This window comes from Alosa sapidissima, chromosome 19, assembly GCF_018492685.1.
Source record: "Alosa sapidissima isolate fAloSap1 chromosome 19, fAloSap1.pri, whole genome shotgun sequence".
Lineage (NCBI taxonomy): Eukaryota > Metazoa > Chordata > Actinopteri > Clupeiformes > Clupeidae > Alosa > Alosa sapidissima.
The window spans coordinates 14,901,647-14,926,347 of NC_055975.1; the positions used below are offsets into that span (position 1 = coordinate 14,901,647).

The 24,701-nt window shown below is 42.4% G+C and overlaps 2 protein-coding genes across 3 annotated transcripts; one reads left to right on the plus strand and one right to left on the minus strand.

The window, feature by feature from the left end:
* Window positions 1-122: 122 nt before the first annotated feature.
* On the minus strand, window positions 123-17,347 carry lrrc9 (leucine rich repeat containing 9). The gene is made up of 33 exons (XM_042072761.1): window positions 17,175-17,347; window positions 16,819-16,885; window positions 16,511-16,729; window positions 16,123-16,263; window positions 15,801-15,864; window positions 15,647-15,717; window positions 15,236-15,418; window positions 14,838-14,993; window positions 14,038-14,246; window positions 12,876-13,007; window positions 12,456-12,635; window positions 11,222-11,339; window positions 10,984-11,119; window positions 10,695-10,844; window positions 10,299-10,420; window positions 9,574-9,771; window positions 9,155-9,274; window positions 8,141-8,332; window positions 7,829-7,954; window positions 5,864-6,004; window positions 5,400-5,577; window positions 4,913-5,133; window positions 4,510-4,632; window positions 4,173-4,303; window positions 3,810-3,918; window positions 3,200-3,339; window positions 2,971-3,107; window positions 2,612-2,829; window positions 2,235-2,303; window positions 1,262-1,387; window positions 935-1,064; window positions 612-732; window positions 123-398 (listed from the first exon to the last, which is right to left on the minus strand). The coding sequence occupies exons 2-33, from the start codon at window positions 16,873-16,875 to the stop codon at window positions 359-361; spliced, it is 4,458 nt and encodes a 1,485-aa protein (XP_041928695.1). The 5' UTR covers window positions 16,876-16,885; window positions 17,175-17,347; the 3' UTR covers window positions 123-358.
* A 2,452-nt stretch (window positions 17,348-19,799) lies between these two features.
* rtn1a (reticulon 1a) lies at window positions 19,800-24,450 on the plus strand. 2 transcript variants are annotated; one of them, XM_042071918.1, is made up of 7 exons: window positions 19,800-19,902; window positions 21,798-22,005; window positions 22,488-22,626; window positions 22,990-23,059; window positions 23,367-23,413; window positions 23,635-23,693; window positions 24,176-24,450. In XM_042071918.1, the coding sequence occupies exons 1-7, from the start codon at window positions 19,890-19,892 to the stop codon at window positions 24,216-24,218; spliced, it is 579 nt and encodes a 192-aa protein (XP_041927852.1). In that variant the 5' UTR covers window positions 19,800-19,889; the 3' UTR covers window positions 24,219-24,450. The 2 variants fall into 2 exon arrangements, with proteins under 2 accessions (XP_041927852.1, XP_041927853.1); XM_042071919.1 differs by lacking the exon at window positions 19,800-19,902 and adding an exon at window positions 21,648-21,669.
* The last annotated feature ends 251 nt before the right edge of the window (window positions 24,451-24,701 follow it).

A 24,701-nucleotide genomic window follows, 5' to 3' on the forward strand; every position in this document is an offset into this window, starting at 1 on the left:
TTTCCTTAACATTAGAGTCATCCTCTCAAAGGCCTAGATGCCTCTAATCCAGCAGTGGTCTTCACTTGCTTTGTCCAGAGTGAGTAGAAACATAATCTTTCACAAAAGACCATTGAGAACTGTTTATGGACACATATTTTTTTTTATTGTATGATACATTTAACACATATTGTTGTCAAAAATAATATGTTACCCCCCACAATATTCATATTGACATGAACCAAAAGACAGTAAACAACATATAAATATAACAATGTATATATATTTTCACCATGGATTCATATTCACTGCATTCTGTATGTGACGGTCAAGAAACATAAAAAGAAGGAGAACATGTTTGTGTGCCTCCTCTGCACTTCTACATGTGTGGAGGTTTTGGCCCATTGTTGCTCTGGAACCTGACAAAATAGGATAAATAAAACGCATTAGTGGGTATGTACATCTGCACATGCAAGTGTGCATACCTCTGTCTATGCATGCCACTATATACATGCAGTATCTGTACGTATGGGCTCATGTCTGCAGCAGCTGTGTGTGTGTGTATGTGTGTAAGAGAGAGAGAGCGAGAGAGAGGGAAAGAGAGAGAGAGAGAGAGAGTGTGTGTGTGTTACCTATTCTCTTCATCAGGGTATGTGAGGAGGATTTTGTGAGTGCTGGGCAGTAGGCTGCCCGCGCCTCTGACTGCATGCACAACTTCAGGCTGACCTCCACGACCTTGTTTCTGTTTCTTACCTACAAAACACAGATGACAGACATGTACATAGATGAATGGGGGGGGGGGGGGGGGGCAGGAAAGAAAAACAAATAAAAGCATAATGTAGTATGATTACAAGTAGAGAGGATAATGACATGGGAGTGTTTGCGATATGACCAAGGAGCAGATGAGAAAAAAAAAAGAAAGGTGAAGGCATGTGTGTGTTTTGTCATTACATACACGTGTGTGAGTGTGCACTGTCCAAGAGAATCTCCTGCCCCAGCAGTGTTCCGGTAGCACCACCTCTCACTGTAGTTGCCCGGGAGATGTATGGCAACAGAGTAGGGAGGGTCATGTCCATAGCAGAATACTAATCACACAACAGACACACTCAGAAAATGAACCTACGACATAGATACTTAGATGCCACTCTCTCTGAACACACACATTTGTTTATGTGTGCAGTGTGTGTGTTTACATGCACATGTCTGTAAATGTCTACACAGTAGTGATTGTGTTTGCCATGTTATTTGATTATTGCCATGCTGTTTGGTTGTGCAAACTTACCTGTGTGTCTGTGCTTAGCAGCTCAGCCCTGGTTCGCTCCTCTAGTGTGACCATGAGTCCATCCAGCACCTGCAGTCTGGAGAGGCGCAATACCACTCCTGGCCTGTGGAGGGAGCGCCGTGCCACCTGACACGCACACATAAAAAATATTTCTACTCCTCTAACAACCATAATATAAGTATTTGTAGGAGAATGTTAAGATCAATGATGGCCTTCTCTAAGTCTGTCAAGGTGTAAACAGTTGTTAGCCTGGCTAACACCACGCTGTTTTTTAGAATGGGCCCGGGGATGTTTCGTTCAATTAAATTGGCACATTCATTTCTTACCAAATCTTTTTGGAAGAACAGCAAACACATCTTTTCTTGTAAAATAAGCTTTGTCTGTCATCATATCAAATCATATAATAAGCAGTTGTGATTGGTTTCTGGGTTTTTGGTGATTCAGAATTTGCTGTGAATTGCAGAGTTGTCAGATGGATCTGCTAAGCATATTCAAATGCGGTCACATATTCATGTTCACCCAGGCTATATACTGTAGTGTTCACCCAGGCTATATACTGTAGTGTTCACCCAGGCTATATAGTGTTCACCCAGGCTATATACTGTAGTGTTCACCCAGGCTATATACTGTAGTGTTCACCCAGGCTATATAGTTCACCCAGGCTATATACTGTAGTGTTAACCCAGGCTATATAGTTCACCCAGGCTATATACTGTAGTGTTCACCCAGGCTATATAGGGTTCACCCAGGCTATATACTGTAGTGTTCAGCCAGGCTATATACTGTAGTGTTCACCCAGGCTATATACTGTAGTGTTCACCCAGGCTATATAGTGTAGTGTTTACCCAGGCTATATACTGTAGTGTTCACCCAGGCTATATAGGGTTCACCCAGGCTATATAGTTCACCCAGGTAGATGTACCAGAGTGTGTATTTAAGTGTTACTGCATATGTTAGCTTGTGCTAAACTTACTGGGTTTCCAACTACCGAAAGCTCTATTAGGGATGGTAGAACCTCCAATTTCTCTAGTTCAGTCAGCTCCTAGAAGAGGAATATAATTCAGTGTTAGATCCACTTAACTCTTTGATAGTGTCTCTTCAATGTTTTTTCTACATTGTCACAAAAAAGTTTTGTTTTACCATTGTGTATTGTGCATTGTGTGTCTCACACAAGAGGAAATCAACTGATACTCATCGAAATCATTGCATGATGAAATTAATTATGGGAACATATAATAATATAGTAATATACAAAGTTATACAAACACATTTTAATAACATAAACTGCATTATAATGAAATGATTCTGGCGAACTGACTTTGATAAATGATTATATATCTAAGGGTGTACCTCCAGCTTGTTCATACTGAGGAAGAGCCGGCGCAGCTGTGGCAGTGGCTGCAGGTGAGTGAGCTCGCGCAGTCGGTTCTCAGACATGTGCAGCTCCAAGAGGGATGTCTGTGAGCAGAACGAGTTCTCATTCAGAACTCTGATCCGGTTCTGGTCCAGAACCAACTCACGCAGGGTGTACAAGCCCTCCAGCCCCTCCACCTGACTGATGTCATTTCCTGTTGGTATGTAAACATTCAACAAATCATTACATTCATTCATATGAATACACCCCTCTCACCTCCAAAAGATAACTCCAGTAATTGACTAATGAGGGTATAATAACCTAATTCCTTCTAAGTTCTTTTTTTGCTCCCTACCTTGCAGAAAGAGAGCTTTCAGATTGGTCAGCCTGCTCAACTGTAAATTGGCCAAATTTGTGATGCCATTGTGACTCAGATGGAGAACCTCCAGACTGGACATCAGCGGTTCGGCACTGTCTCCTGGATCCCAATCCCTTATGGACAGAAAGGTACATTTCAATCAGGGCTAAAACACTAACATAACCCATAGACCCTCGGGCCACAAAAAGAGAAAACTGCACTGTACCGATTGGCCTTGTTGGAGCCTTGTTGCCCGTATCCACTAGAGCTGACCTTATGGTAAAGAATCTGTCTATTGCTCATTTGTATAGGCATCTTCTGGCGAGGTAAGATGGATTCAATGTGGTTGTGGTTCAGGCAAAGAGCCTACAGAGACACAGAAGATCATGTGTACAAACATGGTACAGTAGTACAGTAGTAATTCCTACCTAAGGTCTCCTCCGCACTGGAGCTGTAAAGTTATTCCTTATTCTGTCACTTGGAATACATGTAAATGTAAACATGGGTGTAAAGACATGTAAAGACAGTGATTGGACAGGAAAGATAAGAGGTTGGAGGCACTGCAGGTGCTTCTTGATGAAATATAAAATATTAACTGATCAGTTATATGGCTATTTATAACTATTACTAATCTAAATGAGTGATGTGCTGTAGATTGAGTTAAAATATGTATTATATAACATATACAAATAAATATTTGTAGGCTGCTCTTCACAAGCAGCACACTATACAAATGCAGACAAATGGCAACTGACTTTACCTTTGTGCTGATAAAAAAATATATGAACAGGTAAAAATACTACCATCCAAAGGTAGGAAAAAACAAACACACATACCTTGACTTTGGGTAGGAAGATAAGGCCACTGAATGAGGTAAGATTGTTGTGCTCTAGATTGATGCTGTGAAGATTCTGGAACAGGTCAGGGGGAGCTAGATCCACCACCCTGGAATACGGAAGGATTGGACAATATAATTACATCATTACGTATCCAGGCACTTTTTGTAGTTTTTCACAGTGTTGGCAAGGCTAGTCAAACAAACTGGACTTTAGGGGTTAAACATACTCGGGCATGGTATGGATGGATGGTATAGCGTGAGTAGTGTCTGAACTACAATATTGGGTTGTCAGTGATAGTGGCATTTTTAGATGTCTGCACCATATGGTTATGGAGGTTCATTTATGATACATCTACATTACCTGACGGAACAGGACTGCATATTCAGCTCTGTAATTTCTTTGTAGTTGGAATGGCCAAGCTTCTCTGCTACCATATCTGGTGTCAGTCTCCCGCCAAATGTATCCTTGGCATTGTCACACTCAGACACTTCCTGCAAATGTGGACAACACAATTAGTACATCAAATTAACATAAGTGAATATGTGTGAAATACATCCTAATAAAAGAAGAGGACTTTGAGATCCTTATAGTGACAAGACCAGAGCTGCTGTGAAACCACATGAATACCCTTTTTCAGGGGGTTGTAACTGTAACACAGTGATCTATCCTCCAGCGCTACAGAGGGTACAGGTCTCACCACAGCCACCCCATTCAAGGCTTTGAGGGAAGGTAGATGGAACACCACATAGATGCGGTAGCTCTCCAGCTTCTCCAGCAGCGGGTTCCCATACAGGTCCAGGATAATCAGGTTTGTCAGCACCTACAGGAAATAGTATGGAATATTATCCAAACGTACAGACAAATAGCTCATGTTAAATTATCTGCTAAATGCCACTCTGAGCCCAAGCTCCTGATTTACCTAAGTGTGAATTCAGTCTCAGGTTAAACATCATGACCTAACGACTACTTCCATTGTGGCACTTGTGGAACCAGTTGCTGTCATACTTTCCAATGAACTTCCACTTCTTCTCCTCTAATTTCCCCACTATATGCCTAAACACATATCAGTATATCTGTTGGATGAGTTAGTAACCCTTTACCTTGAGGTTATAGATATCCCTGGTGGTGGAAATTTTATTGTTGCCCAAATACAGCTCAAAGAGTAAGCGTGCCCTCTGAATTCCATACAGGGAGTGAAGGGCATTGTTCTCTGCGGACAGGAAGTGAAGGTTGGGGAGGCGGTCGAGGATGGAGCCATCCAGCGCGGTCAGCTGGTTCCCACTCACACTGAGACGAGTGAGGCGGTGGAGCTGGGAGATACCTGAGGCCAGGAGAGACGGATATTCATAGAGAAAGACAGAAAAGGAGAAAGAGGCAAGTCTGTCCAAAGGATCTTCCTTACCAAGAAACTTTGAGTGCCATCTTCCCTGCACCTTTTTTATATCCTACATTCCTACTGTAAACACTTCCTACTTTATACACCTTTCCTACCTCAAACTTTATATACTACAGTATTTCTCCTGATGGACAGGTCAACATATAGTCATCCAGTAAAACAGACAGACAGACAGAGTTTGTCATTCTGACCATCCAGCTTGCAGAGGCAGTTGTTATCTAGAGACAGCTCTTCCAGCAGGCTGCAGTTGTCCAGGCCCTCCACACGGCTCAGCTCGTTGTTGTTGAACGAGGCCCAGCGCAGGTTCACCAGCTTGTCCAGGTTAGAGAGGCGTGTCAGGCCCTGGCCATCCAGATTCAGGGCAGTGATCTGAGGGAGAGAGGGAGGAGGTTGGGATCTGGTTACTGGAGCCACTCATACTGTTAAAACTGTTCTAAGATGGAAGTTGCATCCTTGCATTCAATGTGTGTTGGTCTGATGTTTTTTTCTAAAAAATAAACCACCTACAATCGGAATTCCATGAAGGTCAAGGTGCTGCTGTTTACAAACTTCAGCTTATTTCAATTGAATTACAAGTATACAGTATGAGCTCTCTTATAATAATAACATTTTAGGAATATGTATAGGAGCTCTTTTGTGACCCTTCCATTTTTACCTTGCTGGTCCAACCAGGTTGCAGGTCATAGCGAGGGTCAAAGGGCGAGGGTTTCAGGTGAGTGAGAAGCTGAGCTGCCGAGAGCAAGCTGAGGCTACGCGGTCGCTCAGCGTCTGTGCGGGCATGAGCCAACAGGCAGGCCTGCAGAAACACACAAACACACACACAAGCTTGATTCTGTTTGCCCCCTCATTGGAGAACCTCCTTATTAATAAACAAGAGCAACACATTTAAAAAAATCTCCCCACTAAGTGTATATTCTCCACAGAAGCTTGAACACAGCTTCTTCCCCCAAGGAGTCACTCTGTTGAACGCTCAGAAATAGCCACCACCCTTGCACTGAACAAAGTCAATCAACACTGTTCTGCTCATCTACCTCATGTGTACTTCAATCTTACAGTTACAATATTGTTATTAATACATTATCATTGCACTGAACTGCCTTGCACTATATTTATATTTAATCTTAAACCTCAGTCTATACCAGGGGTCTCAAACTCAAATGAGCTGGGGGCCACTTCTGCCAATGTCATCTGATTGGAGGGCCACATCAGTGTTAAAGAATAATACAAAAAAGAACGGCTATTTCCTAAAATGCAATGTTTTTTTTTCAAATACTGTATTTTCAAACACAAAACTACAAACAGAAAGTGCAAGTATTTTTATCTATTTAAGACACCTGTGCTAGCAACCTTGTAGCTTATAAATAAAAGAATGATAAAATAATTATTAATACAAATTATAAAAACAAACAAAAAAGCATAAAAACAGGTAGGCCTATGTGCATGTTTCACACCAAATAAAAATATTTTCCTCTCATAACTTTTTTAAACCTGGCAATAGGCGTCAGGGTTAAGAAAGCAGCACCATTGGATTTTTATATCAAAATTTCAAAAGGCCATGGCTTGAAAGTGGTCAGAGATAAAGTCCTACTGTAAATGTAAAAATGTGAATAACATAGCCTACCTAAGACCTCATCACACGTTAACGTTTTTCAACATTTGGTGTAGGCCTATTTCTGCTTCAATTTGTGCAAAACTATGGCATGCATCGCGTCATTACAAATGCACGTCTTCGTTTTTCTCGCATGTAATACAAGTATTTCCTGAAAACTTTGTGCAGCGATTTAGGGTTTGAATCAAGCTCTGGATGTCTAGCAAATAGTGGAGGAGAGTAACCTACAAATGAGATTTGTCACCGTACTGGGATCTATAGTCTATTTTAATCAGTATCATTGTTTGTCGCAATTAAAAATACCCTCAAGGGCCGGATTATTATTATTTTGACATACGTTGCGGGCCGGATTTAAGCTGGACGCCCGCGGGCCGGGAGTTTGAGACCCCTGGTCTACACTGATATTGCACTATTCCCACCCTCTTTTCAATTGTATATTGTATCTTGCCTATGCCTGTTGAGGTCCACGACCATGGCAACCTTGACAGGGACAATAAGGAAGCGGACATCCCCAGCCGCACTCCCCCTCCAGACAATTGCACTACCCTATCCCACGCATAGTCTTCTATTTATTTGCAAATGTACATACTGTATTTATACTTATACATAGCCATATTCTACTGCCATTCATTCTATTCTTACTGTTCTGTTCTTTTATGTTTTTTATTCTTATATGTTAAATGAGTGTTGTACTTTGAGAGCAAAAATTAACTGGAGTCAAATTCCTTGTTTGTTTACGCAAACTTGGCCAATAAAGCTGTAATAATAACCAAACCAAACCAAACCAAAGAATCTGTATGCTTTTCAAAGCTTTGAGCCAGTTGTATGCAACTCACAGCAAAGTACTGCCTGGCAAAACATTGCTAATATTTTGAAAGTGGTATGTTGTGCAGAAGATTTCATTCTTTTGGTTTTAGGTCCCCGTATTGTAGTGGGATACATGCAACCACCAAGCTGTCCACCTGGGTTTGGCTTGGCCTGGTGGAAAAAGAGGAGGGGAGCTCCCGAGACCTGGTTGATCCTGGAGCCCATGGCGACCTGGACCGCTGCGGCTGCCTCCTCCTCCGTGATGAGGACGTCGTCCAGGTGAGTGAGGCTCCTGAGTCGGCCCAACACCAGCATCCGTATCGACTCACACTAGACAGAACACAGAGGGAAAAGACAGGGGATTCAGTCACCATCCACCGCAAGTTTCAGCAAGTTCACTAAATCAAAATGTTCTCAACAACTATACAACTCAACGAAATGTTCCCTTTGATTACCATGATCTTGATCATGTTCAAATATCAGTAATCAGTTCTAGAGTGAGACCTTTCCCCTCACCTTGTGCCAGGGGTTGTGGCGCGTGTCCAGCTGCAGGAGGGCAGGGGCGTGCTTGCGCAGGACGGCGGTCTCTTCGCGGGCGTAGCTCAGCTGGTTCCAGGCCAGGTCCAGCTGCTTGAGACGCGGCAGGCCCCTTAAACCCTCTAGAGTGGAGATGTGGTTAAAGCTGGCGTCCACATTCTCCAGGTTAGGCTGCCAGACCATAACAGGGCAAATAGGTTAACATATTTCATCGCAGCATTGCATAAGACCACACAGCATATGTTTTACACCAGTAGACCAAAGCCTGCATTGATTGGGAAGGGGGAAAATACTGTGCTTGTGTATATTCACTATAATAAAATGGCACCCAAGTCCTCTAAAATAAATTCTAGCCGTCTACCTTCAAGTAATTATGATAAATAATACATATGTGTTTTCTATTCAAACATACTGTGTATCTCGCTGACTGTTATCACTTTTATAATAACCCATTCTACCATTCTAATCCTATAGGCATCAGATAGCTAACAGCTTCTTCCCTTCTAGGAAGGCTTCCTACAAGCCTGGCTCACAATCTCCATTAGTTCATCCCAAAGGTGTTTGATGGGGTTAAGGTCAGGTCAAGTTCTTCCACTTTAGACTCACTCAACCATATCTTTATGGACCTTGCTTTGTGCACCCTATAACAGTACCACACTTGAATTCACTGAGCTCTTCAGAACGACCCATTCTTTCACAAATGTTTATGAATACTGACTGCATGACTAGGTGCTTGGTTATATACACCTATGGCAAGCGACCTGAATGAAACACATTAATTAAGTGATTAAGTGTTCTAATACTTTTGTCCATATAGTGTATCTCTACAGGTTTAATATAATATCATTATCCTCATCATACCTTCACTTGAGATAACTGGAGAGTTTCAAAAAGGTAGTTCACAGGCTATTCATGCATAGGTAGTCAATGGGGCCACTAAAAGGCCCCCTTAAACCAGTTACTCCATCAGGTAGCACAGTATCCCCTCCTCACCAGGTGTGAGATGTCATCCAACTGTGTGAGCTCATTGAAACTGATGGTCAGGTGGCGGAGGGCCGTCAGACGAGAGATCTCCTTTAGTTTACTCAGGCGATTACCATGGAGATTCAGCACCTGGACAGTGAGACAGGTTGGTCGGATGCAGTGGAATTCGGGTGATTTCTTACAGGAAGGGGACTGTGGTGATGCTGCACATGAGCTTGTTAGCTAATTAGAAGCCTCTGGGACCCTATAAAGTGACTGAGATTATGTTCCATGCAACAAAGCTTTGTATTGTTCAAATGAAGATTAATACATTTAGTTACTACAGTATATCCATTTGTGTCTATCCACACTGTTTCCAAAACAAAACCATTGGTCCTTGAAAGCTCTTGCAATACAGTTGTACAGTAATGTACAGAACTCTCTCTTACAGTGATCTGGCTGAGCACGTTGGCTCTGGCCACGTTCAGGAGGGTCTTTTCATCCAGGCTCAGGAGCTTTGCTCGGGGCTTCAGTATGGGTTCCATAGCCAGCACCTCATCATCTCGAGCCAAGTCATTGGAGGTCAATTTTGGATCACCGGCAGGGTCAAGGTCACCATCATTTGGTGATGGATGCTGAACCCCTTCCTGTAGGAAGTAATGTTATAAAGGACTTATATTCATGTCATTAACATGACAGAAAAGGTTAAGGTCAATTTAGTAAGCATGTGGAGAAACCTTCTATGATGAGTAAAAGAGTAATGTTATAGCTAGAGTTGTGCACCAGCAGGACCACTGATTTAAAGGAACATGCCAACTGGTGGGTTATACCAGTTAGCCTATAGCTAGCCTATTGCTAAAAGGGAGCTATAGGCTAACTGATGTAAATCCACTTCCAGTGAGTTGTGGGCTAGGTGAAGCTAGGCTAACGGTGTTAGACTGGGTTATTGTACGCATAGAGAAGAGAAGGGTATGGAACTCTGGGTTAGATGGCAAATAAGCTAATTTCCCCCCAAAAATTGGTGTGTTCCTTTAAAATGACAACCTGCAGGGGGTCAATTCACAGTTCAATTAGGAGGTTATTAGAAGTCAACAATATTGCTATTACTACATTTTACTGAGCGAGTGTAAAATGAGCTGCTGTATGGGCTGTGTGTGGGTCTCAGAGGCCCTACCTGCGTGATGTACTCAAAGTGGACGAGGTACTCTGGCAGCACCAGCTCATGATCAAACACAAACCACTGCGTCTGACGCTGAAGACAATCACAGCACGAGCCTTTGAGAGAGCACTGAATTTCTACAACACACACACATACACACACACACACACAGAGCCATGTAAATATTATACACAACAACATAACATGATTACAGACTGCACGATTGTTTAGACTTGAAGTCTTTAGATTAAAGACTTGAAACCACCTTGAAACGTACCAACTAACCTTTAATGTGTCATAGTGCAACTTTTAACACAAGTTTTAAGATACAAGCACAAAACATACTCATTTACTTATACAATAAATCAGATCTACAAACCCTCACACCAAGATACACTCCCACACCCCCACCTGCTGCAGGTGCAGTCTTGTATGAGCTCTGGTGGTTCTGGCTGACGCTGCGTATGGAATGGGCTTTGGGATAGTTGGTGGGGTCTACAGGTACTCCTTCCTTAAGCGCCACACTACGGCCCAGAAACACCTTTGAGATGATGAGCTGACCTACACAGAGAGAGAGAGAGAGAGAGAGAGAGAGAGAAAACGTTATATTTGAACTGATACATATAAACACACACACTCTCTGAGTATGTATAAGTTATCATTATGGGATTTTGAAAGAGGTTTGAAAGTATCTTCACACCGTTTTTGAAAGGTAAGGGGTCTGGGTGCAGCTCCTGTGCACTCTTGGTGCTCTGCCTCCGGATAGCATTCATTCGTAGGTGTTCGCAACCACTTAGACTGTTGGACAGCGGCACTGCTCGCTCTCTTCCTAACGTCTGAATATATATGTTAACATACACAGAAATCATAAACACATATGCATACACACATCTTATACAACACACACACACACACACACACACACACACACGTGTTACCTTGTAGTGATCAGCAGTTTTAAAGCCATTTTCTAAGATGTGCAGAATTTCATTTTCCTCTGGAGCATGTTCCGGATCAGGCACATAGAACAGGTAATCCAGCCCCCGCTTATAGTTCCTGCTCACAATGAATAAAGAGTGTACGCCACACCACACCAGTTTGTCACCACATCAGTTTGTCTTGAGACTGTATTTTACTGTGTGCATTGTGAGTCTGTGATGTCTGCTAAATGAGTGAGTGAGTGACAGCAGACAGTGTTTATAGTGCCATCCAACAGTATCATTTGAAAACGTTGGAATCACTTGGAGAAATCTGAGGTGCATGTCACACACACATAGCTGTTCATATCAGCATCTTTTGGCATGGATGCTTTCTCACTGTATATTTTCAATACATTATTAATTTCCCATGTGTGAGAGTCATGTGATAAACATAAAGATCTGTAGATAGATCATTAGTAGGCATAATTGGACAAGAGAAATTCCGTATTTGCAGACTGAAACTGATGCTAAATACTCTTTTTTTGCAGAGACCCTCTCTAACTAACTAACTAACTAACTAAAGGCCCAATCCCAATTCTCTGTCCTAATTAATTAATTAACCAAACTGCATGTGTTGGAAATCTAGGTTTAAATAATAAGCAACACATCCGTACATTTAGATATTGATAATGGCAATGAAATTTGAATGTGTTGAAAATGAAATAGGTCGTTACGTACGCAACATTGCGTTCTTGACAGTGAAACAACCATACTTAAAGGTTGTATCAGCGATTGCAGGCCCAAAAAATGCCCAAACATAAATGATCACATTCATCTACGATCCGCTAGCTGCCTGCCCCATAAGCAGGCCGTCAAAAAAACGTGTCTCTGTAGGCAGCCTAGGCTCTGAGATCTGCACACAAAAACAAATGCTATCGACAAGTGTTGCCAACCACCAAATAAAGTGTTCCAACCAATAATCCACAAGATGCGCGTTCAGGAGAGTTTCAATTGCACGAGAGGGAGGGGGAGGGAGTAGCGAGTTAGCTCTCTGTTTTGTTTGAACATCAACAGAAGTGACGTGACCCCGCCATCACTGATACAACCTTTAAGAGGAGAGGCAATGACAAACCAGCATGACAGACGAGTGACCCTTGGAAACTGGAGCACTGATCCTGGAACAGTGGTGTGCAAGGACACCCAGTGCAGGAGGTCACCCTACAAGGGCTGGGTTACTCTGAAACCGACTCACTGTGAGAAGAGCTGGGAGTCTTTACTGGCCAGCAGGCTGTGGAGTTTGTTCTCGAAGCGCAGCCGCAGAGCGCGGTTATGGACCCGGATGATGTGCTTGACTTTGATGCCAGTGACGTCATATTTGGAATAGTCCCATGCACAGAAACGGGACAGCAGCAGGTCATAACAGGAAGTAAACCTAAGAGATGAGAGGAAAGAAAAACAGATGAAAAGAGTAAGAAAAGGAAAGAGAGATTTATCTAACCAACACACCTCAGGTATAAAGACAGAGAAAATTCCTCCTTAACATTCTTAATCTCCCAAAGCCTTTTAATTCCATGCAGTCTTTGAGATTTACAGTAATATGTATCTGCTTATCTAAGAAATAGGAGTGTTGTTTTGATAATGGTATCATGTAAATATTAGTGTGTGTGTGTACCAGGTGTCGCTGGTGCTGCCCTCCTCAAAGCGGATGTTGCCCACTGTCTCCAGCTCAAGCACCAGAAAGTGCTCCGTCATCTCCTTCCTGTCTGTAGCCAGCTTCACCTCTCGCCTGTGCTGTGCCTCTACTCTGCATGCCACAGATACACCATGTACCATGAAACATTATACCCACCTTCAGCTCAGTTTAATTCAAAATGACACAGATCTAATGTGATCCAATATAATTCCAATCAGGAGCCTTGTCCAATGGACAAGGATCATTTACTGAGCAGAATCAGCATCCATGTGGCTCATTGGTCGATTTGCAGACATCTCTGACAGAAGATTCTAATAATCACCAGTGTTTTCTTATGATGGGATTTATTCTTAGGTAAGAACAGAATTTATGCACACACAAGAACACTCTCATGCACATTTAGATGCTAATATGTTATGCAAAATAACTGGTTATTGTGCTTTCTTCAGTTGTACCATTGTATATTATATGATTTAGACTACAACAATAAATATAAAAGTATGTTTGCTGTTCACTTCCTGCAGCAGTAACTCCATTTCAGAAGTACTACATTTAAAGTGACCATGTATGTGCCATCCTGTGCTTGTGACCATGAATGTTGAAAAGCGGTATGAAAAATGTGAAAAAGAATTTCCCCAAGGGGACAACTAATAAACTAACTAACTAAGTCCAGTGCACCATTATTTTTAGATTTTCATTTGGCCTTTTTTTTAACTTATTTCTGCAGTTTGTTTAAAAGGGATTGGAAGTGTCTTTACCTATGGGAATAACCGACATGTAGTTTCAATATACAATGGGACATAATGATAACATTTCATTTCAACGATTTTAGAACTCTTGAATCTGACATATATTTTTCTTAGGACCCTGCTCAAGATCAAATTAGATAAAAACTTAATTAGATAATTTGTGACTGAGACCAAATTTTATTAAGATGGAACTGACTTGAGCTTCGGTTAGATCATGCATAATATTTCAGGCCTGTCTGACTCTACACACCCGCGCGCAAACACACCTTTTCCACTCGCTCGGACAACATTGTCTTCCTCAGTTCATGCCTGCCAGATCTATTCATCTCCGTTTCTGCCTCATCAATTAGTCATAGCTGTCACAGCACAGGCACACAACAAGTAGGACTTACTCTTCCATTCTCTGGTTCCAGAGGCGCAGCCTCTCCCTGATGGCGTCCAGTTTACCCAGCAGCCTCTGCTCCTGGCCCGGGTCACGGCTTAGTTCGGACAGCGTGTCGCTGGGGTCTCCGGAGCCTTCAGTTGCGGGAGACGCCACCTCCTCCCAGGTGCGGGCTGATCTCCTGCCAGTGGCCTGCATCTCAGAGAGCTCCAGCTCCAGCTGTAGGAACACAGAAACACTGAGGCCCAAGTCATCACAGCACAACAACTGTACTGCTTATCAGTAATAGCCACTTAATCTTTTGTTATTTTTATTTCTTCAGTATTCAACATTTCAACACATTCACAGGTCAATCGAAACATGCGTGTGTGTATGTGCCTACTAGTACAAGCCAACATGCTGCGTTTATTTTAATATTTGATGGGGCAATTTCATTCTCTGGTACAGTAAGGCGAGGATCACATCAGCCAGCAGCAAGCGGCAGCGGCAAACGTAACGCAACGCTCAGACCATAATAAGTCAGACCATAATCTCGTTCCTAAGCAACACAAACGGTTTGGCAATTGAATACGCTTGCGTTGCGCTTTGAAAGTTGAACCAAGTTCAACGCTTAGCTTGTTCGACGCTAGCGTTACGCCAGCGTTGCCACCGTTCCGCTGCCGAACAATAGAGAACAATAGGAAGCCTGCTGCTTGCCGCTGGCTAATGTGATCCCCGCCTAAAGCCCGAATCCAACTCTGACCCCAAAGAAACACATCAGCCCCCTAAGTCTGCCAGTGGTCACAACTGGGGTATGAGTGTCCAGCTCACCGTCTTCAGGGTGCAGGTGAGCATGTGGATTCTGTCCCAGGGCAGCTGCAGGCGACCATTTCTCTGCTCCAGCAGTCTGGCTTGAGTCTCGTCCAGCTGCCTCTGGACTAAGCGCACGCGCATGCTGTAGTACATCATCTTCTTCAACACGGTGGACTACAAAGGAAGCATTAACATTAACACTGGACACATGCCATCCATTCAGTTAATTGCTCTTCCTAAACTAGTACACTATGTGAGGAATTACTTAAGTGGCTGGATTTGTTCAACACGACACGTCTAGTCTAGAGTTCAGTTTCAACGATGAACACACACAAACACACACACACAAACACACACACACACACACACACACACACACACACACACACACAAACACACAAGTATCTGTATCTCACCTCTGCTGTATCCTTGATCTGCTTGCTGGAGATGCGGTGTGTGTCCAGGCGCTGCAGCTGAGGTAGGTGGTAGAGCAGGTGAGTGGCGTAGTTGTACAGCAGACACACAGGGTTGGGCCCAGACTGGGGGTCCTGCAGGCCCAACTCCTTCAGCTGGCCCAGTGCTGCCAGGGGGGTCAGCTCCTGCACACAGGACATCCACCAACAGGATATCATCAGGAATTAAACATCGCTCCATGCATTTCACATGCCATGTGTTAAACATCTAGTCGCGAAGAATTTTTGAATGTTCAGTTCACTTTGCAGTAAAAATGGTCCCTTATGTTCCTATAGACTGACCATATCATCGGATTATAACAATTTGAGTGTCCTGAAGGAGTAATGTATGATTAAATAATTTGTAACAACTACCTTAAATGAGCTGATTTGGTTTCCTGAGAGGTTGAGGTTTTGTAGATTGATGTTGGGATCCAGACTGTGTCCTACAAAAATCAATCATTTCAATTCACGTGTTATTTCAACATGATATCAAATACATCACATTGACTTATAATAGAATACATACCGATCCTTTCTATGGCATTTTCTGCGAGGTTCAGTTCCTTCAGTTTTTCAAGTGTTTCCAGTCCCTGCAGAGATGTAAAAGAGATATGCCAAAAAAAATCTACATTATTCATATGATTCGTATGTGTGTGTGTGTGTGTGTGTGTGAGAGAGTGAGTGAGTGAGTGAGTGAGGGAGTGAGTGTGTGTGTGTGTGTGTGTGTGTGACTGAATAATTGACTGGCTCCTATTTAAATGTTTGTGTACCCTTGCTACCCTTGTTCACACTAGTGTCAACAGGTTTTCCACTAAACAACTGGAATATGCCATCTGAGCTGGGATTACCTCTATCTTGGTGATGAGGTTGCTGTTGAGCCACAAAACTTCAAGGTTTACAAGTAGTTCCAGATTTGCAATTTCACTAATGCGATTGTCATACAGATACAACTTTTGAAGCTGAAGGCAGTTATGCAATCTGGAAATTTCCTGGAAGGAGATGGATAAGGAAAACATACTTAGCAAACCAGACAATGGCACTTCAGATGTTATACAGCATGGCATCTATAAAATAAAAAAACGCACCGCAGAACCTACAATACTGTGTGTGTATTGTATAATATATTAGTGTGTATTGTGTGGTGTTATAGCATAATCGAACAAACTGTTTTTGATTGTTTGCGTTGCTCTCTGTGACAGTTGTAAGGAGAAGTGAGGGTAGATGGAAACATATTACCTTCAACTGGCATTCTGCGACCCAAAGTTCTTTAAGCAGAGGGCAGTGCTCCAATCCCTGAATATGGGTCACACTCTGGCCCATGATGACGAGTTTGGAGAGTCGGGGAAAGAAGGAGAGACCAACCATACGTGGGTACCCCGAGAAGAACACCTCCAACGATGAAATACCACTTCCATCTTGACATACTTTCTCACATGACAATCCATTCGCAGAGCACTGAAACGCACGATTTACTGGCTTTAGAGAGGGATATTTAAGCACTTAAACACATAATATTTGTATTAAACACAACAACTACATTTTACCAATTCTTTGATGACTTCTTCGTCTCCAATTTGTCGTTGCTTTTCAATCAGTGTCATATTTTGCTTCCTACAGATGCAAGGATGAATTGGTTGATAATATCACATTCATTCAAATTATGTGACAAACGAATACAACAGCAGGAGATATTTTCGCATACTTTCAAATAACGTTAACTAGCCCAGTTTCAATAAGTGTATTGTTTTGTGATGAAAGGCAGCATAGTGCTATATATCATGCTAACGTTAGCTACAAAGCTGTTGATAGAAAGTAACCATTTCAACTCATTATGAGCTAGTAATTTTAAGCTTGCTAATTCGACAAATTGCTAACATCACAAATTTGAGTCAGAACTTACTGCTGTCAAATATGACCAAACGGAGTTGTTAGATGGGAGCTGTGGCAAAGCATAGTGTTATTTTCTTGCTCAAACGTCCTCAAGTAACAGGTACACCACCCCACGAGGCATATCCCCCGCAATGTTTGTCATCAACGGGTAACTAAGAGCGTTGCTGGGGAGCCATATTGGAATTTGGGAAAAACTTCCACTAGAGGGCAACCCATGGGGCAACCCTGGCTACAGAGGTGTGCATCACCATACCCAACGTATTAACATTTGGGGTTGATCACCACCTCTGAAGATTGGCCGTATTGGATTATAACTTAAGTGAGCAAAATGTAAAATGAAATGTAAAATGAAAAATATTTAAATATATTTAAAAAAAAAATTATATTTATAGTCCTTTATTGTTTTGTAACAGGTTTGTTGGCCTCAGTTGCTCTTTTGTGGCTTAATAAGCACTGGAAAAACCTGCAACCTTTCTTAGTCTCTTTTCTATCCCGCCCTGCATTCATCACGTGCTGTGTTGAGCAGCCTGGCAGGTTGTCATCCAACCCCTCCAGTTTTTTTCTCTTTCCTCTTCTCTGCCTTTTGAAGGGCTCTTTGCTGTTTTTTTTACTCCAGCCTTTCTGACCCTTTCCTCCAGCAGTGCAGTCTGGCGCAGATCCCTCAATCTCCTTGGTATGTTTAGAGGGTTAGTGGAAGAAGCACTTAGAGGAAAAACAAGAAATCAGTCTTTGAATATGTAAAATGAAAAGCACTTAATAAAGTCTTCAGGCAAGACCACAGAGAAGAGAGCAAGCAAAGAGAACATTCCTGGACTGTGACGCCTGTAGTGGCCTTATGTCACCCCAAGTGGACTTGGAAAATGTAACACATGTTCATAGATCAAGGTATTTGTATATTTTATACTGTGAGAAATACCTTTCAATGTTAGCCAATTATCAGAGCATAAAGCTGTGTAAGATTGCACATTAAATCCTGATTGCACCAACGTCCACTCAGTCATTCTGAACAAATCACTACTTAAAGCAGCAAGCAGTGACAAAAGTTCAGGTAGCCTAGTCATATTTCAATTTATGAAAATTCCGCTCAAAAGATACGCAAATCAAAAGTTACTCAATGGTGAGTTGAAATTGGTAAAGATAACACATTTTCCAACTTGCTAGCATGCCTTGTGCTGTGCTGCAGTAGGCCTACTGTAGTTTTCTGCTATACCATGTAGTTACAAAATACTGTCAAGTTCGAGGTCAAGGTCACCTATCAGTCTAGAACAGAACAGACTTTTCTACCAAGACCTTTTCCCATTCAGTATTATTTATTTCAGTAACAGTCTTTGTTCATCCACCTTCTGACCATTTTAAGTTTCTTCAGACTAGATGTTTAACACATGACATGTAAAATGCATGGAGCGATGTTTAATTCCTGATGATATACTGTTTGTGGATGTTCTGTGTGCAGGAGCTGACCCTGGCAGCACTGGGCCAGCTGAAGGAGTTGGGCCTGCAGGACCCTCAGTCTGGGCCCAACCCTGTGTGTCTGCTGTACAACTACGCCACTCACCTGCTCTACCACCTACCAGCGGTTAGCTAATTATGCTAACGTTAGTCCAAAGATCCTTAATATGCTTTATCAACCGTCTCTGGTTAGTCTCCTCCAAGTGACAATCATATTATACACAATGCTGGCAATGCTAAGAACAATTAGCATCCTCGTTTATCTTACTTACATTGAGTTGACTGTGTGGCTTAATCCACAGATGTGGTGAAGCACTGTTTCGTTATGGTTTGCTAAGGAGTAACCCATTGCTTGAAATAGTGGAGTGGAATAGTGGAGAGCTGGGATGAGAACATTGTGTCAAATCTTCGCATTGTATCGTGGAGTGATTTATTATTAGCTGTGCAAAGTCTGAGTTGAAATGTCCAGGGATATTCCAACTCATGGAACGTCTCTCGGCCAATCAGAAACAAATAAATAGTTCCATAGAACCCAATTGTTGTATAATGTGGATTAGAGAAGTGTGATGAGAAACTTTTTGATTTTGATAGAAAAGGGAACCCAAGCATGTCTCCTTCAACCAAATGGTGGTCTAGTGTAATTACATTTATTTCAACCAGTGCACATCAAACAATGCACTATAACCTAAACTTTGAAGACAATTTTATTTTGACCACTGGTAGGGGCACCTGGTCCTACTGAAAAAGCTCTGAAATAACTCTCTGACCTATCATGACAAAACCTTAACTTGGTCCATATGGACAGCACCAAGTGGAAAAAGGTTCCTCTCTGAGCTGAGGTGCATTTTTTCACGCATACAGAAAAAAACATGTGTGTGTGTGTGAGCACGATTGTGGGGTTACAGCTGATCTGTCATGTGTCAATGGCCCTGCTCTAAAGCCAGTGCACTGCTCAAGTGTGTGTGTGTGTGTGTGTGTGTGTGTGTGTGTGTGACTACTGGATAGATTTAAAGAGAGTTAGAGAAAAAATGGAGAGAAACAGACAGAACGAGAAAGGAAGGGAAGAGAGGAAAGGAAGAGAGAGAGAGAGGAGAGAGAGAAAAGAGAGAGAGAGAGAGAGCATATAGAGGAACTATGGTTTAGCCAGCCAATGCAAATGTCAGTGTAGTCCCTCCCTGATCCAGGAACTCTCCCCTCCCTGTGCTCCCTTTTTATCTCTCTCTCCTTTTGTGTGTGGATACAGCAGCTGTTTCTCTCTCTCTTTTTCTCGGCAGACATGGGCTCCACAGGTCAGTGACGGCTCTGAGCCAGAATAACAGCCTTAGCCTTAGCAATGCTACCTACAAGGGCTAGCCTGACTTTAATTTAAACTGTTTGAATGAAATGCGATGATAGCCATTTGATGTAAGCAGAGTAAAGTTTCTGGTTTTTCTTGTCCGGGTGCTTGTCAGGATGTTGTGTCCGTCATTGTTGTTGGTGTTTGCTGCACCCTTTATGATTCTGTTGTGCCATATGGTCTTCTTACCTCATTTCACATGTAGGCTACTGTACATACATTGCTCCTGATAACACAGACACACACACACACACACACACACACACACACACACACACACACACACACACACACACACACACACACATACACACACACCCGGGCTCACACACACCCACATACATATTCAAATTCTTGTGTTGTGAGGTTCTTGAGATTCTTGATTTGATTGTTGTATTGATCGATTGATTACTGTCTTGGTGGACTTGACAGCCGATACAGTGCGAAAGTATGCCGTGTACACGCATACAATGAGAGCAGCTGATATTTCTGCCTCTCAGTTTCTGAGAGTGGTCTATATTTAGTGGTGGTGAACAGGGACACACTCACAGTGGAGCACACTGCCTACACACACACGCAAGCAGCTGGAGCGTGGCGGCTTCCTGCTCAGCAGGGTTTAACTCCCAAACATGGGAAGAGAGAAGAAGGAGGTGATGCAGAAAAAAGGAGTGAAGACTTCTTTTGTAATAAGCTGCTTGGAAAATGTTGAAGTAATTAGAAATGTCGTCTCAAATTGAATTTTTTGTAATGCTGAAATCTTGCTGAAATGTCGAGAATCTAATTGCAACAGAGTTTGAGATATATGATTAATGTACAGAGGTTTGATATCATTAAAATGTAATTTGTCCTGTTGTTGCAAACTATAGTTGGGCTGCATCTCTCTCTCTCACTTTGAACTGAGAGATTTTCATCCACTAGTCAGCCCCTGATTTGCTCTGTGACATTTCCACCTTTCTGATTGCTTAGTGACGTTTCTGCTCTGTGCTCAGTTTGTGACTGATTAGAGTGCACCGTAATTCAGCGTCAGCACCAGTCAGTCAGTCTGGACAGCAAACATCATGCAACAGTTGAACTACTGTTACAGTTCTGAATGATTTGTCTGAATGATTAGTCTGACATTGGTCTGGAGTTAGTCTGAAGGATTTAGTTTTAGTTAGGCAGGACGTGCTCTTGGTATAAAACAATATTTAATAGAAATTATGTATAGTTCAAAGGGTCTAAGCCTAGTCATGGACTAAGAGAACTTCAGTGGAGATTTCCATTAAGAAAAGCTTTTAGTCTTGAACTAAGGCTACTCCATGCACGGGAAACAGGTCCATGGCATTTATAGAATCTCATATTTGTTGTCACCTGAGGTCCTATGCAGACAGAGCGTGCCCTTACCAGAGAGGTGGCAGGGGCAGGGCGCTCTGAACTCCTATCACCCGCCTCTGCTGATATAGAGAGCTATTTCTACCGTGGGTGCCAATCATTAACCAGGCTTGCCATGCGGGTAAGCTGGGAAGTGCACAAGCATGGAGCAGGTGTCACATGTGACCCCCCACATTCGCTGGCTACTTCTCCAGGAAGGTCCTTATGAAGTTCAGAGCCAATCCAGTGGAGTAACTGGAAGTACATGTATAGCCGTGAGGCTAACTTGGGATTACCGTGGTATATTTGTCCACATTGCAAGCTGTTGGAGGCCAATATAATAATAACACTTGGTACACAGTAAAGACAAGTATGTGTGAGGGATGGCATTTTATCAGTGTCCCTCTGGAATTTCAAACAGCATGTCAATATCTCTCTGTATCTTTTTCTCTTTTGCTTTCTCTCTCTCTTTTTCTCTCTCTCTCTCTCTCTCTTCAGTGATGGAGTTGCTGTATTGGAGGGACCCGCGGAAGACGGGTGTGGTGTTTGCAAGCGCCCTGCTGTTACTGGTCGCCCTGAGCCGCTTCAGCGCGCTAAGTGTGCTGGCCCACGTGGCGCTGGCCATCCTCTCGGTCACCATCAGCTTCAGGGCCTACAAGTCCCTCCTGCAAGCTGTCCAGAAGACCGACGCCGGACACCCCTTCAAGTGAGTTTGATTGAGTGTTGGTTTGTGAGACCTTTTCAGTATACCAAGATTAACTGTGTAAACTCAGTGGGCTGGTTTTCCATACATGGATTAAGCCTAGTCATAGACTTCCACTGAAGTTCTCATTTGGTCTGGGACTAGGCTTAAATAATGCACGTGAAACTAACCCAGAATGTCTTGGAGGCTGTAACATTAGTATTTCTCTTTGTGTAGCCCTTTTTCTGCTGCAACTGATGAGAGAGAGAGAGAGAGAGAGAGAGAGAGAGAGAAAGAGAGAGGGAGTAAGAGAGAGAGAGAGACCAATCCCAGCATTCCTTTATGAATGTCAGAAATGTTAGTCTTCCCTTTCCTATCATGCAATGTTTTAAAGAAACACTTGAGTTGAGAGAGAGAGTGAGAGACAGAGAGAGAGAGAGTGGAAGAGAGAGAGAGGGTAAGCGAAAACTCCATGTGATGTATGGTGATGAATTCTCTTCCCATAGGGCGTATCTGGAATTGGAGGTTGCTCTGACACCAGATCAGATGAGCTCTTATATTGAAAAGATGCAGCTCTACCTAAACAGCACTCTCGTGGAACTGCGTAGACTATTCCTGGTGCAAGACCTGCTGGACTCCATAAAGGTCAGATCTCAATGCCACTCATTCATAAGGCAAAATGCAATAAATCTTTTGGATCGTATGGATAATCTTTTGATTTAGAGAGAACAGACTTTTGAGTACAGACATCCTTGAGGAGTAGTATGAGGCTATAATGACGGTAGCTTCACTAATTACTATGACACCAATTTTCTCTGTCCCATTTTTGATATGCACCCAATACCCAGACCATATTAGGATTTCCATCAAGGAGTTGTTCAGTTATAAATTAGAATATGTGTGTGTGTGTGTGTGTCTCTCTCTCTCTGTGTGTGTATGTGTGTGTCTCTCTCTCTCTGTGTCTGTGTGTGTGTGAGTATGTATCTGTGTGTCTGTGTGTGTGTGTAGTTTGCAGTGCTGATGTGGTTGCTGACACACCTTGGGGCTGTGTTTAATGGTCTGACTCTCCTGATTCTTGGTAAGTTTTCCCTGGAGGTCAGGTTATAAATGGCACACGTTATTATAGTGATAAAGTCTATCATTAGTCTGTTCAAGTGTTTGGTGCTGTCTTAATCTACTGTCACAAACCATCCTCTTTATGTATACAGATCATTTGTAGGATCATCTATACACACACACACACACACACACACACACACACAAACACACACACACACACACACACACACACACACACAAACACAAACACATCAAAATTAGAGTACCACGAGAGAAGTATGAACTATGTCATGATGTCATGAACTAAAACCTTCTTTCTCACCTAGCTGTGGTGGCCATGTTTACCCTGCCCATCGTTTATGAGAAAAACCAGGTGAGTCTATCTCAGTGGGTCTGTCAGTATGTGTAGTATACCTGTAGTATGCAAAGCAGACAGAAAATGTTTATCTTTGTATTTGAATACTAACGTATAGGAAGTATTCAACTGAACTCAACTGAATTCAGTATTGGGGTCTAAGAAAGAGTCTGGTATGTTGTGTTGGGATATGTTGAGAGAGAGTATGTTTGACCTTTTTCCTCCATCCCTTCTTCCAGACTCAGATTGACCATTTCTTGGGAGTGGTGAAGAATAATGTACAACACATCTTGGCATTGTAAGTCCTATATCACCTGTGTCTGACTGTCTAACCCAGACACAACATGAGGGAGAAAGTAAAGGGTGGTTACACACAGTACATGATAGTAAATGACGTAAACCTGCTGAAATCTTGTCATCATAATAAGAAAACGTTCTGTACCCATAACAATACTGGAAATAAATCAGAGGTAATGTTTAATATAGAAAAGTGCGTCGGCAGAAAGGAGGGGTTGGGATTTTCAAAGCTTTACAAACTTAAAATTACAAACACCTTAATTAGGCCATTTGGGATTTTCACAGGTATCCAAAGTTATTTTGGGGCTTGTCTTTTTTATTTTCTGGCATCCAACTTCATGAACGCTTGCAGTGAGAGTGTCATTCAGACTTGTGACCAGCAGTTAGTGATTTTCCCAGTCAGTCAGAGCTGTTAATGACATGTTAGGGCTCCTCCTGCTGGTTGGATGGATGACTGATGGTTGCATCTGATTTACTGTACAGGATCAAATCGAAAGTTCCTGGAGCCAAGACGAAGAACCAGTGATGCTGCCTCAAGGAGTGAACAGCCCAATCCCAGCATTCCTTTATGAATGTCAGTCTTCCCTTTCCTGTCAGACATGTCATTTTTTAAAGAAACTTGAACAAAAGTGAAAACACTGTCGACTGCATGCACCTGAATAAATGATGTGGTATGCTTTGAACAATTTGGTATTTGGCATTTAACTTGTGAATTATGTGTAAATTTGAAACAATTAAATAGATTTTTTCAGACCTCATCAACTATGAATTATTAAATGATGACCAAGCGTATTTACAAATCCATTCTTTGGTCATAGAAATCCCAAGATTTTCATTTAAAGGAGAAACTGTAAGTTTATGGTATACATTGAATCCCTTGAAAACACATCAGTTGTTCTGCTACAAAGATGAAGAAGGATAAATCTGACTGCAGTGTGTACCTTTATGTGTCTACCTCCTTTAACATTACACTAACGTCTATAGTTTTGACCCTGGGCAATGTTGTATT

Coding starts and splice junctions, on each gene's coding strand:
- rtn1a (XM_042071918.1), top strand. Junction 22,006..22,487: donor GACGCCGGACACCCCTTCAA/GTGAGTTTGATT, acceptor CTCTTCCCATAG/GGCGTATCTGGAATTGGAGG. Junction 23,414..23,634: donor TCGTTTATGAGAAAAACCAG/GTGAGTCTATCT, acceptor CCCTTCTTCCAG/ACTCAGATTGACCATTTCTT.
- lrrc9 (XM_042072761.1), bottom strand. CDS start 16,875: ATGACACTGATTGAAAAGCAACGACAAATTGGAGACGAAGAAGTCATC. Junction 5,134..5,399: donor CTGCCTCTGCAAGCTGGATG/GTCAGAATGACA, acceptor TCCTGGCCTCAG/GTATCTCCCAGCTCCACCGC. Junction 1,388..2,234: donor TTTCGGTAGTTGGAAACCCA/GTAAGTTTAGCA, acceptor TGTGCGTGTCAG/GTGGCACGGCGCTCCCTCCA.